Genomic DNA, 20,557 nt, shown 5'->3' on the forward strand with positions numbered 1-20,557 from the left:
TGGCGATTTAGACAAGGCTCGGAGATACATTTCTGCTGTCAATAATTTTATCTCTACAATAACTATGTTCTATTTTTTTCTGCACTATACTGGACGTCTGTTTTGCAAGAGCTGTTAAACTTATAAAAACACAGAAAGAGAGAGGGAGGGAGTGACTGAGACAGAGACCAAGAGGAGAAAGAGAGAGTGAGATAGAGAGAGAGGGATAGATAGATAGATAGATAGATAGATAGATAGATAGATAGATAGATAGATAGATAGATAGATAGATAGATGGATAGAGAGTGTGACAGAGAGAGAGAAAGGGAGGGAGAGAGAGATAAAGAGAGAGAGAGAGAGAGAGAGAGAGAGAGAGAGAGAGAGAGAGAGAATAATATGCGGTTGTTTGAGGGTATGGGTGTGGAAGACATAGAGAATGTCTGGGGTCAGAAGAAAGAGAATACATGTGCGTATGTGCGTGTGGATGTTGTGTATATATGTATGTGTGTGTGTGTGTTAGTGAGAGTAAGAGTGAGAGAGAGAGAGAATGTGAGATAGAGAGAGGGAGAAATTTAGATCTCCAAAATCAGCGATTAAGGACGTACCCCCCCCCCCCCCCCCCGCCCCCAACCCCTTCCCCCAATTTCCCAGCCTTATTCTAACATTTACAAAATCCACTCCCATTATTTTCTTCAAGAACTTTATTTCACAATGTCCATTGAGATTTAATTCCGCTATTTTCGATTGGCCACGAGACAACTGTAATCTTTTGTAAATGGATTCGAATTGACCTCGTCAGGGTGCCCTGCCATTGTTCTTCTCTTTTAAATAGGGGGTTGTTGCTTCTGGATAATGTCTCCTCCTCTTTGCCCTAATCCTCCACGTGCTCCCATTTCCTCTCCTTATTCTTTCTCATCCTTCATTCCTTTGTATTCTGTCTTTACCTTGGAATGGGATTACTTGGGTTTTGTCCTGGCCCTTGCCGGAGTATTTGGCATGAGAGTGAAGCAGTCAAATGTGTAATGTTAGTTTTGGGAGATATATTGTTGTCTTGTAAATCATCTCTCTGTTATGTACGCCTGTATATGTGACCCTTCGCCTCAAAACGGTATTAAGTCGGGTTGGTTAAGATGTTGAAAATTGAATTTATAGCCAGATATATCAGACTTGTGTTGAGTTTGTATGATTTATTGAGGAGAATGACAACCATATTTTAAGGTGCTAATGCCAACGATTTATATTTTTGACCAGTTTAACATTTACATCAGCTTTTAAGCATCTGGTTCGTTCCGACATAATACCGTTTTGAGACGATGGGTCACATATTATATTTTGAACATGTAATGACTTGTAAACAATTGAGAGTATTCCTCTTAGTGAGATCATGTGCTATATCTAAATGAGACTTCTAGGTGACCTCAAACTTAGTACACTGATGATGTACTCTTGTTTTTATTTTTTTTTTAACCTCAGGAATGGGAGACACCCAAAGTTTGTCGTTGCTTTGCCAATTTAGAATTATCTCCGTCTTTTAAATACGACAATAAACAGGTAGAGGTATATTGACCTTAAATAAATAAATAAATAAATAAATAAATAAATAAATAAATAAATAAATAAATAAATAAATAAATAAATAAATAAATACATTTAAAAAAAAGAAACAAAAAAAAAAACACACAAAAAGATAAATTAAAAAGTCAAAAAAAAAACAACAAAAAAAAAACAACAACGAATTATATAAATAAATCAGTAAATAAATAGATAATTAAATAAATAAACATATGTTTTAAAATGAAACAGAAAATGACTTGATTTTATATGACTTAATAACCTTGATGTACTCTTGGAATCTACATCTGTTCCCTATTTGAACCGTATCCCTTTGTCATACTTATTCTCGCGTGTCTTCAGTTGTATGTCTAAACATGTTTGGACCATGCAATGTTCTTCCTTTTTACTGTCGCTGAAATGACCTACAAGTGTTGCAAGCGTCATAAAACCCCCAAAGAAAATAAACGTGAGCATATGAATAGCGCAATGTCCACTAAAGCGCTTTACAAAGGGTCTTTAGCCAACAGCAACCCTTAACATGTAGGACAAATATACAGACCTGCAAGCATATGCTTTATTCACGTACAAACTGCTAGTCTCTTTTACACCTGAGTACTAAATGACCTCAAGACAACATTTTATTCTCACTTTTCTTTCTAATCCTGCATTGGATTCGAAATCAACTCGTAAGGATGTTGTGATCTTGCTCTTCCATTGTAGAAAGAAGGATTTCATTTTGGTTAACGTCTCCTCTTCTTCTTCTTCTTCTTCTTCTTCTTCTTCTTCTTCTTCTTCTTCTTCTTCTTCTTCTTCTTCTTCTTCTTCTTCTTCTTCTTCTTCTTCTTCTTCTTCTTCTTCTTCTTCTTCTTCTTCTTCTTCTTCTTTCTTCTTTCTTCTTCTTCTCTTCTTCTTCTTCTTCTTCATCTTCCTTCTTTCTTCCTTCTTCTTCTTCTTCTCCTCCTCCTCCTCCTTCTTCTTAATCATCATCACCATTATCCTCCTCCTCTCCTCCTCCTCCTCCTCCTCCTCCCTCCTCCTCATCATCATCATCATCATCATCAGCAGCAGCAGCAGCAGCAGCATCAGGGGTAGGGGCTCAGCGGCACGGTCTTTGCTTCGTATCCGAAAGGTGCCGAGTTCGATCACCGCCGCTGCGCTGTGTGGCCTTGAGCAAGTCACCTCGCCCCAACTCAATTTGCTGACGCCTGGGTTATTCCAGTCTTCCCTTGGAATAGACCCTAGAGACAATTTCCCCTATGGGATGAATAAAGGAAATTTTATTTTATTTTATTTATTTAATCACCATCACCACCACCACCACCATCATCATCATCATCATCATCATCATCATCATCATCATCATCATCATCATCATCATTATCGTCGTCGTCGTCTATTTCTTATAATTATGGCTTTAAGCCATGATTAGTCTGCCCGCGCGCTACACATAACTGAACCGGTTGTTGATCCACTGTGTTAATTTTTAAACCAATATTATATTACTATATATTAGTGATTAATGTCTGTAAAAGATATGGGATTTTAACATTAATTTGGCTTCTGTAACCCATAATGATAATAATCATGATAAGCAATGAAAAGGAAACTATTTCCAAAGTGACGGGAGAGAGAGAGAGAGAGAGAGAGAGAGAGAGAGAGAGAGAGAGAGATAGATAGATAGATAGATAGATAGATAGATAGATAGATAGATAGATAGAGAGAGAGAAAGAGAGAGAGAAAGAGAGAGAGAGAGAGAGAGAGAGAGAGAGATAGAGAGAATAATATGCGGTTGTTTGTGGGTATGGGTGTGGAAGACATAGAGAATGTCTGGGGTCAGAAGAAAGAGAATACATGTGCGTATGTGCGTGTGGATGTTGTGTATATATGTATGTGTGTGTGTGTGTGTGTGAGAGAGAGAGAGAGAGACAGAGAGAGAGAGAGAGAGAGAGAGAGGATATTACCTTCAACTTAAAAGCAATCATGAAGCAGGAAGTAACTCACTTTTTGTCATTTCAAGCTCAATAACCCGTAAAAAAGAAAAATAACACTCTTGCAACAATTTTGTGAGATCCTTGACTCACTCAACCCTAACACCGACTATATCCATAGTTTAGCCGGGTTACTTTTACCCCACGTCTATTTATTACATTTTTCTGAGACAAATTATAGGCGTAGCATCGACGTTAATGTATTTAGTTTTTACATGTTAATGATAGATGAATAAAACTATCTATATTATGAGATAGAGAGAGGGAGGGAGTTACTGAGACAGAGACCAAGAGGAGAGAGAAAGATTGAGTGAGATAGATAGAGAGGGAGAGATAGATAGATAGATAGATAGATAGATAGATAGATAGATAGATAGATAGATAGATAGATAGATGGATAGAGAGTGTGACAGAGAGAGAGAGAGAGAGAGAGAGAGAGAGAGAGAGAGAAAGGGAGGGAGAGAGGTGAACAATCTTTTCAATTTTCGGCCCCCCATTTTTGGAACTCTCTCCCATCACACGTGAGATGCTCGGATTCGTTGACAACGTTCAAATCTCGCTTAAAGTTTTATCTTTTTACGTCATAATGTTGCAATATTATTATTTTCATATTTTGTTGTTGTTAAATTGAATTCGTATCACGTTTCCATCAAACTTGTTTCACTGTAATATGTTTTGTTTTATATCACTATAAAGCGCTTAGAGCCTGTGACAACGGGGTAAAGCGCTATATAAATGCCATTTATTATTATTATATTATTATTTATTATTATTATTATTATTATTATTATTATTATTATATATTATTATTTTCATTATTATTATTATTATTATTATTATTATTATTATTATTATTATTATTATTATTATTATTATTATTATTATTATTATTATTATTATTATTATTATTATTATTATTATTATTATTATTATTATTATTATTATTATTATTATTATTATTATTATTATTATTATTATTATTATGTACATGCTCATTTTAATACATTTTTTTCAATGTTGAAAAGTAGCAAAAATCTCTAGGATTGAATGAGTTTCAATTTTCCTCTCAACCCTGGGGTCACGGTGCCCCGCGAAACCTCTTTCCGCTCAAAGAATGGAATAAAACATATCATTTCAAGAAATGAAACGATCCTCTTTGACGACAGTTATATGACATCTTGACAGTGTGTTAAAAACGCGGGATGTTGACCAGTGTCAGTGGTCGGAAAGGTGATATGTGACCCTTCGTCTCGAAACGGTATTATGTCGGGATGAATTGGACCCGGAAAAGTGACTTTAAAATTAAATTGATAGTAAATACCAATTTTTTGAGCTTTTGCATTGTGAGAAATTGTCTTCGTTCTCTAACATGAAAAATGGAACAAGCCCCAAGTTTTATGTTTTTGTCAATAAATTCAATTTTTTGCACCCGAGTCATCCCGACATAATGCCATTTAGAGAAGGTAGGTCACACATAATAATTTTGGCCACGCCATTTTGTCCTGGGGTTGACACATTTCATAGCTCGATTCAGGCGTGAGGCCTAGTGGGCAGGGAGGTACTTACTGTGTCTTCTATCCCCCTACATCTGTTTTCCAACTTGCTTTCTGTCTTTGTCTTGGAATGGGATTACTTGGTTTTGCTGGGTGGGGTTCCTGACCTCCCATAGTGGGCAGGGAGGTACTTACTATGTCTTCTATCCCCCTATATCTGTTTTCCAACTTGCTTTCTGTCTTTGTCTTGGAATGGGATTACTTGGTTTTGCTGGGTGGGGTTCCTGACCTCCCATAGTGGGCAGGGAGGTACTTACTATGTCTTCTATCCCCCTATATCTGTTTTCCAACTTGCTTTCTGTCTTTGTCTTGGAATGAGATTTCTTGGCGGGGTGGGGCTCCTGACCTCCCATAGTGGGCAGGGAGGTACTTACTGTGTCTTCTATCCCCCTATATCTGTTTTCCAACTTGCTTTCCGTCTTCGTCTTGGAATGAGATTACTTGGTTTTCTCCTGGCCCTGGCCGGATACCCTGGCTGAGAGGGAAACAGTCAAATGTATAGTTATTGTTTTGGGAGATGATATTTTTTTTCCTTGTAAATCATCTCTCTGTTATGTATTATTATATTTGTTGTTTTGAATTTATAGTGGAAGCATTTGAGTGTATGTATTTCCTCTTTGTAGGGATCTGTGCTTGTGTCTGGATGAGACTTTTAAGTAATCTCAAACTACATCGACGGTATGCTTTTGGAAGCTACACCAATTCCCTTTTTATACCATTCCCTCTTTGTCTTACCTTTTCTTGTGTGCTTTAATTGTAATTCCAGAACTTTCTACTATCCCATATTCTCCCTTTTTACTGGCGCTGATATGACCTAAACGTTTTGCAAGTGCCGTAAAACCTGTAAAAACAAAACAATCAGGTGGGAGGAGTGCCTAACTATCGGCAGTGACGGATATTGCAATAGTGCTGGGACCGAAATGACGCCTTGCAGGAGACTTGTACTCTTTGAAATGACAATAAATTCGTTGTCATATGTGACCCTTCGCCTCAAAACGGTATTAAGTCGGGTTGATTAAGATGTTGAAAATTAAATCTATAGCCAGAAATATCAGACTTGTGTTGAGTTTATATGTTTTATTGAGAAGAATGGATACCATATTTTAGGGTGCTAATGCCAACAATTTAAACTTTTGACCAGTTTAACATTTAATTCAGATTTTAAGCATCTGGTTCGTTCCGACATAATACCGTTTTGAGACGATGGGTCACATATAAGGAATTCCTGTCGAAGGAATAAATGAAGCATCAAAGACTAAGCGCAAAGAGCATGCTGAATCAATGGGAGTTTGTAAAATGAGAACTGCGCAAATAATTTTGCCCTTCGGTTTGTGAATTTTGGGAGCAGGCCCAGGTCTAATATAAAAAATATGAAAGGCGTATTTAAAAACAGTGGCAGACAAATCAGAAGGAAAAATTCCAGAAAAAATTGTCCCTCAAAGAGTCAGCCTACTTAGATTTGGGTTTGAACCCTCAGACCTCCTGGTTAACGTGTTAAAAATATTCTTTCATGATTCATTTTGGTATTGTTTGTTTGTTTTTACGGCGCTTGCAACACATTTAGGTTATATCAGAGCCAGTATAAAGGAAGAAAATGGGATAGTAAAAAGTTCTAGAATTACAATTAAAGCACCCAAGAGAAAGGAAGACAAAGGGGAACTGGGAACAACTAGGGATCAGATGCAGATTCCAAGAGCAAACCATCAATGTACTTAGTTTGAGATCACCTATAAGTCTCATCCGGACACAAGCACAAAATCCAACAAAGAGGAATAATTTCAAATGCCTACATTATACATTAAAAATAACAATAATACATAACAGAGAGATGATTTACAAGGAAAAAAATATCATCTCCCAAAACAATAACTATGCATTTGACTGTTTCACTCCCAGCTAGGACTCAGGCCAGGGCCAGGACAAAACCAAGTAATCTCATTCCAAGACAAAGACAGAAAGCAAGTTGGAAGATATAATAGGGGATAGAAGACACAGCAAGTACCTCCCTGCCCACTATGGGAGGTCAGGAACCCCACCCAACATTTTAGTATCACTACCTATCAGACCTCAATGAAACTCAATTCGCATCGGTTTCAATGAAACTCAATTCGCACCGGTTTCAATGAAACTCAATTCGCACCGGTTTCAATGAAACTCAATTCGCACCGGTTTCAATGAAACTCAATTCGCACCGGTTTCAATGAAACTCAATTCGCACCGGTTTCAATGAAACTCAATTCGCACCGGTTTCAATGAAACTCAATTCGCACCGGTTTCAATGAAACTCAATTCGCACCGGTTTCAATGAAACTCAATTCGCACCGGTTTCAATGAAACTCAATCCGCACCGGTTTCAATGAAACTCAATTCGCACCGGTTTCAATGAAACTCAATTCGCACCGGTTTCAATGAACCTCAATTCGCACCGGTTTCAATGAAACTCAATTCGCACCGGTTTCAATGAAACTCAATTCGCACCGGTTTCAATGAAACTCAATTCGCACCGGTTTCAATGAAACTCAATTCGCACCGGTTTCAATGAAACTCAATTCGCACCGGTTTCAATGAAACTCAATTCGCATCGGTTTCAATCGACGTGTTCAAATATGCAGGTCTGATCTGACATAATTAATTATCCCTTTCCAAGGACTCAACTTAACTATGCGCCGAGCGAGGCTCGAACCCAGGACCTTTCTATCCAAAAGCGAGTGTCATACCGCTAGACCACAGGGCCCCACAACGAGGCCTAAGCGGTAGAGAATGGCTAATACCCAATCTAATTCGGGTGCGTTGACATCTTCTGTCATCTTGGTTGGTGGTGGTGGGGGTGGTGGGGGGGGGGTAGGGAGGGAGGTTAAAAAGTATAATTCGTAGATACGAGATAATATAAAGATAAGAATTGAAATGGGTTTGTGCAGATAAATGGATGGGGAAAGAGATGCTGTGAATAGGGGTAGGATGGTAAATATGAATTAGATAGATGGATAGATAGATAGATAGATAGATAGATAGATAGATAGATAGAGAGAGAGAGAGAGAGACAGACAGACAGACAGACAGACAGACAGACAGCACAGACAGACAGACAGACAGATAGACATATAGACAGATAGATAGATAGATAGATAGATAGATGGATGGATGGATACATAGATAGATAGATAGATAGATAGATAGATAGATAGATAGATAGATAGATAGATAGATAGATAGATAGATAGATAGATAGATAGATAGATAGATAGGTAGATAGATTGTGTTATCGGGAGATGTACTAGATGAATAAATTAGGCCTATTGTAGTTAAAGAGATAGAAATGGGACAGATGGTGTAGAGAAAGAAAGAGAGAACAACCACGCGCGCGCACGCTGCTCCCAGCATGTGTATGCGTGTGTGTGTGTGTGTGTGTGTTTGTGTGTGTGTGTATGGGATATATATATATATATATATATATATATATATATATATAATATATGTATTAGAGAGAGAGAGAGAGAGAAAGAGAGAGAGAGAGAGAAAGAGAGAGAGAGAGAGAAAGAGAGAGAGAGAGAGGGAGAGAGAGAGAGAGAGAGATGGATGAAAAACTTGCAAAAATATTTCTCTAGCGTTTTGCGTTTTGTTTTGTTTTTTTTTTCACTTCATCATTATCCACCTTTCGCCACCACCCACCCACCCCCAATCACCCCACCAAAGCGTATCTAAATTGACTCTTCCGTTGTGTTTTCGTGGTAGGACAAATCGAGGTCGGATTAGGGTTTCTGAGTTTCCGGACTGTCTGCCCTTTCCTGTGTTTTTTTGTTTTTTTTTTTGTTGTTTTGTTTTGTTTTTGTTTTTTAGTTTTATTTTTCTTGATGTTCGGAATGGAGTGTTGCATCGAGTTGCTAGACAGGGGATAAACAGAGCTTCACCCCAAACTGTCTTGACCGACGTGTCATTTGTCAAGAATTGGGGAAATTTGAGCAACTCCTTCCTTGACCGAACGGGAAGTAAAGATTGGAGAGGGACAGTTAGAAGGAGGCGTGGGCGTTCGCGCTAGAGACAAAGACAAACAATAATATATATATATATATATATATATATATATATATATATATATATATATATATATATACATATATATAAAATATAAATAGTCACTCATATTATATGGCCAAGACGTTCGTTTCTGAAACAAACGTCTTGGCCATATAATGTGAGTGACAATTTATATTTTATATTAGCTCTAACCATCATTATCGAGCACTTTCGTACCTACGAGTACCCACCAACACTCGATATATATATATATATATATATATATATATATATATATATATATATATATAATATCAATCATATATGAATAAATGGAAAGATATATATATATATATATATATATATTTATTTATAGGCGAAGTGACCATGTGGTTAAGGCATTGCACTGTGACTCGGAAGGTCCCGGGTTCGAGTCCCAAACAATAATATATATATTTATATATAGGCGAAGTGACCATGTGGTTAAGGCATTGCACTGTGACCCGGATGTTCCCGAGTTCGAGTCCCACTTCAGGCACTTTCCTTTTTTTTCCTTGAGTAAGATTATTAACCTCCAATTTGCTCACTTGGCCAACGTGGGTGATTCCTGTGGGCATCAGACATCTCATCTTGTTTGATGAATTATCCATATTACTTCGTGGAATGCGCCTAGGCGACGATATCTTATGCTGTCGTGGCGGAAAGGGAGAGAGCGAAAGAGAGAGAGAGAAACGTATCTTTGAATATAACTTGGCCAAAAAATGGCGTTTTTCCCAAACGTTTTTCTGCAGTTAAATTGCTTGTGGGCAGTATTCATTACCAATAATTTAAAAAACCAATTAAGCGCTGGAGAAAGAGACAAACATTATATATATATATATATATATATATATATATATATATATATAGAGAGAGAGAGAGAGAGAGAGAGATGGAGAGAGATAGAGAGAGATAGATGGAGAGAGAGAGATAGATAGATAGATAGATAGATAGATAGAGAGAGAGAGAGAGAGAGAGAGAGAGAGAGAGAGAGAGAGAGAGAGAGAGAGAGAGGGAGAGATTTCCTCGAGACAAAAAGAAACGTATCTTTGAATATATCTAACTTGACTTGCAATTATTGGCCAAAAATGGCGATTTTCCCAAACGTATTTCTTATTGCAGTTAAATTTCTTTGTTCGCAGTAATATTCATTTCCAATAATTTTACAAACCAATTAAGCTGTAAGATGTTACAACATCGTCTGGAACAAGGAGGTCGTTTGAAAGATGAGAAGATAACGCCTTTCCTTTCCCGTCGTTTTTTAAATTTTTTTTTTTATATTTTTTTTTTTTATATATATATATTTTTTTAACAAAATGCCTTTTTCATTTTAGCCGGAAAATGTTTACAACGCGAATGCCTCGAGCTAAAATATATGTGACCCTTCGCCTCAAAACGGTATTAAGTCAGGTTGGTGTTGAAAATTGAATTTATAGCCGGATATATCAGACTTGTGTTGAGTTTGTATGTTTTATTGAGGAGAATGGATACCATATTTTAGGGTGCTAATGCTGACAATTTATATATTTGACCAGTTTAACATTTACTTCAGCTTTTAAGCATCTGGTTCGTTCCAACATAATACCGTTTTAAGACGATGGGTCACATATGGCGCAATAATATAGATTGAATACTACTATGTGGTCTAGTGGTATGGTACTCGCTTTCGGATCGGAAGGTCCTGAGTTCAAGCCTCGCTCGGCGTAGAGTTGAGTCCTTGGATAAAGCTCTTTATTTACATTCTCTCACCATACTCAGGTGTAACTGCGTTGTCTTTGTCGAAAAAATAATGTAATATGGCCATACATCATGTCTCGTTCTACATGTTACGTGTTGCTGTTGGTCAGGGACACTTTGTAAATCGATTTGAGCACGTTTAGTCGATTTTGCGCTATAATAAAAAAAAGCTCAATGCTAAAGAATATATTCAAAACACACGGAAACAGAAAAAAATTGAGCTTTTATATAGCGCAATATCCACTAAACGTGCTCAAAGCCCTTTACAAGGTGTCCCTGGCCAACAGCGACATTTAACATGTAGGACAGGACATGACGCCTGTTAGGCGATATTACAATTTTTCGGACAAAGACAACGCTGTTAACGGCCAGGTACTCATTTTACATCTGAGTACGGTGAGAGAATGTGAGTAAAGAGCCTTTTCCAAGGACTCAACTGTGCGCGAGGCTCGAACCCAGGACCTTCCGATCCGAAAGCGAGTGTCATACCACTAGACCACATAGCCGACAAGAAGCCAACAGCAACACTCAACAATATAACACGAGACATGGCGCCTGTTAAGCAATGATACATTTCATCTTTGACAGAGAGAACGTTGTTAAAGGCTAGGAACTAAAGTCTTACACCCGAGTACGGTCACACAATGTCTTGGTATTCCAAGGGAAAACTGGAATAGCCCTGGCGTCGGCCGCAATGCAGCGCCGTATGTGAGCTAGGGCGAGGTGACTTACTCAAATCCACGTAGCGCGGCGGATAGTTAAACTCAGTAACATTCGGCTACGAAGCAAAGTACATACACCGAGTCACGCCCCCCCCCCCCAACCCCCCCCCCAGACATAATACCTTTTTGAGGGGAGGGGGGGGGAGGGTCGCATATTTTATAAAACAAAGATGTTTGTAAAGCGCTTTGAGCACGTTTAGTCGATATTGCTCTATCTATATAACAGCTCAAGTTTTGTTTGTTTTTTTTTTTGTTTTTTTTTTTTTAATCAGTGCGCAGGGAATGTAATGTAAAAAAAAAAACTTTTTATAAAAAAACAGACCACGGATTCTACTCGCTATCATTGCCTTCTTGTTAGAATCTAATAACACCTTCAGCTTTATTTTTCTTTCAATTCCATATCCTGCTCCATTTTGAGGCGCCGGGGGTGGGGCTGCATATTTTAAGAAAAACAAAGATGTTTAATCAATGCGCTTGGAATGTAACTTTTTCTCCAAATCAGACCACGGATTATTTGCTATCATTGCCTTCTTAAAAGCAAACAAAGAACGCTATAACAAATCTTTCTTACCCGCTGCAATACTCTTCAACAGTCGTAACGTCACTTCCTTCCTAATGACGCATGATAACTTAGTAACACTGGCTCTAACCTATCGGAACAATGGCGGACGCCCGTATGAAATATTTCTCCGGCGAGCATAAAGCGTATCCAGAGAAAAAAAAAACCACACACATTTGATCATGTTTTGACTTTACACATTCTGATCACAAGGCATATGAAAAGTTCTAGCCAGCATGAAAAATAAAAAGTAATGATTTTCTTTGTTTAGACCAAGATGGCCGCCGTTGCCGGGCGGCGTGACATCAGACTATTGAATCGTATTAGGAATTATCAAATGTCAATTATTTAGTTATGTAGTTTTAATGCTCTCCATTTATTATTAATACCATTATTTCTGACATCTTTAATTAATGAGGGAGAACATAAATATAAGTGCGAGTTTGAGAATGAATGATCTGAATGTTTTCTAGGGTACTAAATCCCAACTAGCTTTGATACATCGTTATTGTTTTTGTTGTATAATCATCTATCCTGCTAAATATCTTATCTTTTACCTTGAGTCATGTAAAAACATAATGTAATTTCCTGTTTTTGGATTAATAAAGTTCATCTTATCTTATCTTATCTTATCTTATCTTAATGTCTAAGATCGTTAGTTTTTTTTTTCATTTTTCAATTCTTTATCCTATCGGGGACCGGCGCACATTTCAAAAACAAAACAAGAATGTGACCCATCGTCTCAAAATGGTATTATGTCGGAACGAACCAGATGCTTAAAAGCCGAAGTAAATGTTAGACTGGTCAAAAATATAAATTGTTGGCATTAGCACCTTAAAATATGGTTGTTATTCTCCTCAATAAATCATATAATCTCAACACAAGTCTGATATTTCAAGCTATAAATTCAATTTTCAACATCTTAACCAACCCGATTTAATACCGTTTTGAGGCGAAGGGTCACAAATGTTTGTCAGTGCGCGGGGAATGTAACTTTTTCTCCAAAATCAGACAGACCACGGATTATTCGCTATCATTGCCGTCTTGTTTGTTTGTTTGTTTGTTTGTTTTTCCATTCCATATCTTGGCCCTCATAGGGTAATTTGAACCGTGGCCAACCTTGGCAGCATATCCGTTAACAAATTATAAATCCCCCGGATAGGGAAAGTTGAGGCTTCCTGTAATTGAAGAATACGTGACACAACAAGTTGAGACAGTTTTGACACAAAAGACGTCAATGTAGTTTTTTTGGGGATTTTTTTTGTTTTTGAGTGAACTTGATACTGAATATTGAATCTGAAGTCTAAATTATAAGTCTGGATTGAATGAATTTAGACACGTTAATCGGAGAGAGAAAGAGAGAGAGGGAGAGAGAGAGAGAGAGAGAGAGAGAGAGAGGGAGAGGGAGAGAGAGAGAGTGTGAGAGAGAGAGAGAGTGAGAGAGAGTGAGAGAGAGAGAGGGAGAGAGGGAGAGAGAGAGTGAGAGAGAGAGTGAGAGAGAGAGAGAGAGAGAGAGAGAGAGAGAGAGAGAGAGAATACTGTAATGGATTTATTTTCAGTTATTTTGATCCTTTAACTAAATAATTGGCATTCTCTGGAGGAAAAAATCGTATTTAAAAATTTGGCCAGAAAATTCGTGCTTCAAAGATCGATCGATTTAAATGGCCTTCACCTTGTCAAAAATCTTTCAAACGAGTCAATTTGAAAGATGAGTCCAATAAAAAATCAAAATGTTAACTTAAGTACGTGGCAGAATGTATACAGAACAATTTACACAACAAATTAGCTTCTTGTTAAACAGAGAATGCAGCTTAACATTGCCACAATAGGGAATGAGATTAGCGGGAGAGTAGCGTCCCTTGATTGGACGTCACCGATGGTCTGTGACTTCACGGGCGGAAAAGTTATTAGATAGAGAACGTCATGTTGGTTGTGCGCATGACGTTCTCATCTAAATAACTTTTCCGCCTACGTCACAGACTATGGGTGACGTCCAATCAAGGGACGCTACTCTTCCGCTAATTTGTCCAGAGCATTTGTCCAGAGCAAGGCAGATTACTGTATTGTTCAATGTGAAGCCTTTCCAGTATCACTCTTTCGTTAGTTGTTTCCCGATCCCAGGCTTGAGGTCGCCCCCACGGCTCTCTGATTGTGTTAATGTATTCTTTAGATAATCTAATCGGTTTTAGCATTTACAAGATATTTTATGTAAAACAAAAAACAGAAACAAAACTTGAGCCTTGATATAGATAGTTCGAAGATGACGTCACTCAGGTCTTTGTTATTGTTTTTTGAGTAATGCTCACTGAACCATATTAACCCGACTATAAACGGTCATGGATACACACAGCTTTTTGTATTGGTCCGTTATACTTCCGGATGGCAATGTTATGAGCTTCTTATAGCGAAGCGCATACTATCTATAGAGAAATATCCACTAAACGTGCTCAACGCGCTTTACAAAGGGTCCCTAGACAACAACAACACTTAACGTGTAGAACGAAACATTATGCATGTTTGGCGATATTACAATTTTTTTTGCGGACAGACACAACGCTGTTAACGGCCAGGTGCTCATTTTACACCTGAATAGTGTGAGAGAATGTGAGTAAAGAGTCATTCCGAGGACTTAACTATCGGCCGAGCGAGGCTCGAACCCAGGACCTTCCGATCCGAAAGCGAGTGTCATACCAGAAGATCAAATAGCCGCACAGACTAGAGTCTTTGAAAAAATAAGCTTTTCACCCACATTCTCTTACCCTACTCAGATCTGACAATCACAAATACTTGGTCAACAAACCACAATGGAAAAGTCCTGGAGATGGAGTGAGAAACCAAATAGATTACATACTCATCAGCAAACGTTTCCGAAACTCGGTTTTGTATGCCAAATCTATGCCGGGGGCTGACTGTAACAGCGATCATATACCTGTGCTATGCCCCATACGAGTTAAATTGAAAATCTGCAAAAGAGCAAAGGCTAAACCTAAATACCAACTAGACATTCTCCGGGAGGAACAGAAGATACAAGAAAAATTTGAACTATCAGTAAGAAACAAGTTTGAAGTGCTTGGAGAACTAACAGATATAGAAGAGAAATATGAGCAGTTTAAAGACAGTGTTGCTGCATCATTAGAAGAAAATGTTCCAACCACACTTAAGTTGCAGAAGAAGAAATGGATTACTCCAGAGATATTAGAACTAATGAATGAGAGAAGAAAGGCCAAAAATCAGGAAGAAAAATACAAGACTCTGAACAGGCAGATAAAAAGAAAATGCAACGAAGCTAAAGAAGACTGGATAAATGAACAATGTCACTATATAATGTCCTGCAAAGAAAAAAATGGCAAATTCTTCCATCAGAAAATCAAAGAAGTGACAAACAAAACTAAATCAGGTGCTAAAAGTGGATGCATCAAAGACAAGCGTGGAAACACCATCATGGACAAAGACTGCATTCTAAACAGATGGTCAGAATATATTGAAGAACATTTTTTTGATAATCGAGGAGAAATGCCTATGATAAAAGAACTGGAAGGTCCTTCTATAATGGAAGATGAAGTTAGGAACGTCATGAAAAGCATGAAAAATGGAAAAGCTGCAGGACCTGATGCCATAACAATTGAAGCCTTGACTGGCCTGGGTGAATGGGGGATTGAATTCATCACAAACCTTCTAAATCAAGTGTATGACACAGGAAAAATGCCAACTGATATGAAACGATCCATTTTTATAGCACTACCAAAAAAGCCAGGGCAGTTGATTGTGAACAACACAGAACTATTAGCCTAATGAGCCACCTCACAAAAATTCTTTTGAAGATAATTTTACTAAGAATAAGAAATAAAATACGACCTGAAATTGGGGAGATGCAATTTGGTTTTGTTGAGGACAAGGGTACCAGAAATGGAATATTCACATTATCAATGCTGATGGAAAGATGTATTGAAGTAAATAAAGATCTGTATATGTGTTTCATCGACTATTCAAAAGCCTTTGATAAAGTACAACACGAAAAACTATTCAAAATTCTATCATCCTTGGACATTGATGGTAAAGATTTAAGAATATTACGGAATTTGTACTGGGAACAAGAAGCAGCAATGCGTGTTGACAACGAACTAAGCAGTTTTACACCTATTAGAAGAGGAGTTAGACAGGGGTGTGTTTTGTCTCCAGATTTATTCAACCTCTATAGTGAAATGATATTAAGAGATATCGAACATAAGAAGGGGGTGTGTATTGGAGGAAAGAATGTAACAAATCTGAGGTATGCAGATGATACGGTTCTACTGGCAGAATCTGAACATGAACTACAAGAATTACTGGATGTTGTAGTCAGGAGTAGTGAAAATATGGGACTGGAACTGAATATATCTAAAACAGAATGTATGACGGTATCTAAAAATAATAACCCACCAGCCTGTGTAATAACAAGCAGAGGACAAACAATACAACAAGTTGAATGTTTCAAATATTTAGGCTTCAATGTAACATCCAATGGAAAATCAGATTGTGAAATAAAGAAAAGAATAGGTATGGCGAAGAATGCATTCAACCAGCTGCATACAATTATGAAAAACAGGAATATTAGCATGAAAACAAAAATCAAAGTCCTGGATTGCTATGTACTGTCTGTGCTGCTATATGGTTGTGAGAGCTGGACCATAAACAAGACCATGGTTAAAAGACTGGAGGCAGTGGAAATGTGGTTTTACAGAAGAATGATGAGGGTGTCATGGATGGAAAGGAAAAGAAATGAAGAAATTTTAGAAATGGCAAACAGATAAAGATCACTGATAACAAAAATCATCAAACGCCAAATGGAATTTTTAGGACACATTATCCGCCACCCTGGTTTGGAAATACTCGCCTTGACTGGAAAGATGAATGGAAAAAGAATAAGAGGAATAAGACAAAGAATAACGTATTTGAAAGGGATAAGAACTTGGACAGATGAAGCTGAGAAAGGTGGCGCTGCTTTAATAGAATTGGCAAGAGATAGATCAGCTTGGCGGAAGATGACCTCCGACGTCTGCTTCAGATATGGAACTACATGAGAGACTCAGGTTTAAAATCAGCACCTGGCCGTTAGCAGCCCTTTCTCTGTCGGACATAAAATGTTATAGGGCAGCGTAGTTCACCGGTACGGCCTTGCTTCATACCCGAAAGGTACCGAGTTCGATCACCCATCGCTGCGCTGTGTGGCCTTGAGCAAGTCACCTTATCCTAGCTCAATTTGCGACGCTGCACTGTGGCTGACGCCTGGGTTATTCCAGTCTTCCTGTGAACGCGATTAATGGATATATTGCTCTATATAGAAGCTCAAATTGTATTGTTTGTTTTAAATTCAAGACAAAAATATTTGATTATCACAAAACTATGACTGTCCTATTTGGGAGCATATCATTATTATTATTATTATTATTATTATTATTATTATTATTATTATTATTATTATTATTATTATTATTATTATTATTATTATTATTATTATTATATTATTATTATTATTATTATTATTTTTTTTATTATTATTTTTTTATTATTATTATTATTATTATTATTTATTATATTATTATTATTATTATTATTATTATTATTATTATTATTATTATTATTATTATCATCATTATCATTATTATTATTATTATTATTATTATTATTATTATTATTATTATTATTATTATTTATAAAACAAATCGACAGTGCTCCCGTGGCAGGTTAAACGGGTACTCCTCGGGACTACTCGCATTCGCACCCCCCTCCCCCCCCCCACCACCACCACCACACACGCACACAGCTCTTTTTTTTTTTTGGGGGGGGGGGGGGGGGTGTTGTTTGTAGATTATAATTCAAGGTTACAATGCCCACCCCTGTCATCACGTAGTCAAGGCTTTTTGGCATCTGCCAATCCCAAATGTCTGTGTCAAGGTCGACCGTCATGTCGCGTCAACGGGTGAGGAGAAAAAAAAGAACTGGCATATTATTATATCATTACATTGAAAATTATGAAAACTATTTCTTATTTTGTATGAAATCCTTTATAAATTTTACGATGGTCTAGAACGAAACTTTTGCCATCCAGGCCTACCTCTTCCTGGCGCAACATTTATAAAAATATTATTTTAAAAAAATAATAACACAGCATTTATTTGGCGCTATATCCACGTGCTCAAAGCGCTTTACAAGGGGTCTCAAGGCAACAGCAATATTAAACTTGAAAGACGAGACATGACGCCTGTCAGGCGATGTGACATTTTTTCCCAACAAAGACAACGAACGGCTGTGTACTCATTTTACACATGAGTACGATGAGAGAATGTGAGTAAAGAGCCTTTTCCAAGGACTCAACTCTGCGCCACTAAGAGCGGGTCGAGAAACCTGAACCTTCCTATCCGAAAGCGAGAGTCATACCACTTGATCCATCACAAAACAGGGAGGGGCACTGTTCTGTCGGCCACATAGCCTCAATATTAATTAAAATTTATTTCTAATTTCATCAATTTTTGGAGTAAAAACATAGTTCTTGGTATCAAACCTATTGTAAATTCGACGCTGATCACGAATCTGACGTCAAAACAGCGAAAATCCGAGAAAAAAAATTGTCCAATTTTTTATACTGCCACGTCCCCGATCGCCAGTCGCCTCGAAAAATATCAAGCAAGGCGGGCTTTGCGAGCGATCGACCGTCCCTCTGCTTATCGGCCAGGTATTTGGCCAAACACATTGCGTTTTCACCCCGGTTTGCCTGATCGGCGTTCGAACCACGATCAAAACCGTGCATGTATGGAGCCTTTAATCAGAAAATGATGTGTTGTGTTCGTCCGCCGACGACAACAACCTACAATAAAAAACGAAAGTAGGATGGGAAATCCCTAAACTCATCAACGTTGGACACTAAGATAAACGAAGAGGATTTTCAGTAAATTTGATGTTATTATCTGATACGTAGGAGACAAAATTGAGTGCCATAAAATAGATGACAGATTGTCTTCAAAGGACATTATATCGAGGTAAATCTAATCTTTAAATTCCAAAATAAAGCTAACCTAATTCCTAAATTAGTTGTCAGTCAGAAAAAAAAAATTGGGGCGACCTTCCATAAGCTACTACATCCCAAGTATTCTTGTTCTAGTAGGGGGCTTGGGAGGGGGGAAACTTTTTTTTATTTTTTAAAGTCTCCCCCCTCCCAAACCCCCTACACTAGAACTTCTAGTAGGGGGTTTGGGAGGGTGGAGACTTTAAAAAAAAAGTTTTCCGCCTCCCAAACCCCCTACTAGAACAAGAATACTTGGGATGTAGTAGCTTATGGAAGATCTCCCAAAAATTGTACTATCGCCTAAAAGGCATAGTGTCTCGTCTTATACATACTATGTGAAGTGTTGCTGTTGGCTTGAAACCTATTGTAAAGGGCCTTGAGCACTTTATGGGATATTGCGCCATATATAAATGATCTAGTTTACAAGAGATCTCTAAACAATATCACAACTTAACGTGTCGGACGAGACATGACGCCTGTTAGGCAATAATACAAATTTTTTTCCGTCAGAGACAACGCTGTTATAGTCCAGTTACTCATTTTACCTGAGTACGGTGAGAGAATGTGAGTTAAGACCCTTTTCCAAGGATCAACCGCTCAGATCGGACTCGAACAGTCCTCGTCTATTCTGTCCGAAGTCGAGTATTATACAAGGTTTATTAATGAGTTTTGTTTCATAGTACTCAATATTCTTTTAATGTTTAAACAAAAGACACCCCCCCCCCCCCAAAAAAAAAAAAAAAAAAAAAAAAACAAAAAATAAAGATCTAAATTCCAATTTCTGATCATTTTGACATTAGTCTCAATTTTCTTTATCAAGTTCATTACGACATAAAGATGTAAACTGAGTGCATTTCCAATTTTGAAAAGTAGCAAAAAAACTCTAGGATTGAGTGAGTTAACCAGTTAGTGCATCGCCGCACTCTGGAAAAACACGTATTTTAAAATTTGGTCAGAAAACTCTTCCTTCAAATATAGATCGCAAAGTCCCAGGTTTGAGAGTTTCGCCAAGATGAAGGACATTTAAATCGATCGATATTTGAAGGACGAGTTTTCTAGCCAAATTTATAAATACGTGGTTTTCCAGAGTCCGGCAGTTAACTGGAAACTCTGCGGTGATGTGGTCTAGTGGTAGGACATTCGCTTTCGTATCGGAAGGTCCTGGGTTCGAGCCTCGCTTGGAGCATAGTTGAGTCCTTGGAAAAGGCTCTTTACTCACATTCTCTCACCGTACTCAGGTGTGTATTTTACATGACAAAATGAGTACCTGGCCGTTAACAGCGTAGTCTCTGTCCAAAAAAAAAAAAATATCGCCTTTTAGGCAAAATGTCTCGCCCTACATGTTAAGAGTTGCTCTTGGCCAGGGACCC

The 20,557-nt window shown here is 37.7% G+C and overlaps 1 protein-coding gene across 1 annotated transcript in view; it reads right to left on the reverse strand.

Moving 5' to 3' along the window:
- LOC144976594 (uncharacterized) overlaps nt 1-12,712 on the reverse strand; it is a 29,186-nt gene extending 16,474 nt beyond the window's left edge. The window contains exons 1-2 of the mRNA XM_078920888.1: nt 12,703-12,712; nt 11,909-12,019 (exon numbers count right to left, since the gene is read on the reverse strand). Of these exons, the coding sequence (XP_078777014.1) occupies nt 11,909-12,019; nt 12,703-12,712 (121 nt within the window). The remainder of the gene's footprint in view (nt 1-11,908; nt 12,020-12,702) is intronic.
- Nucleotides 12,713-20,557: the final 7,845 nt, after the last annotated feature.

This window comes from Berghia stephanieae, chromosome 7 (genome assembly GCF_034508935.2).
Source record: "Berghia stephanieae isolate SIO BIC M18660-M18661 chromosome 7, UCSD_Bste_1.3, whole genome shotgun sequence".
Lineage (NCBI taxonomy): Eukaryota > Metazoa > Mollusca > Gastropoda > Nudibranchia > Aeolidiidae > Berghia > Berghia stephanieae.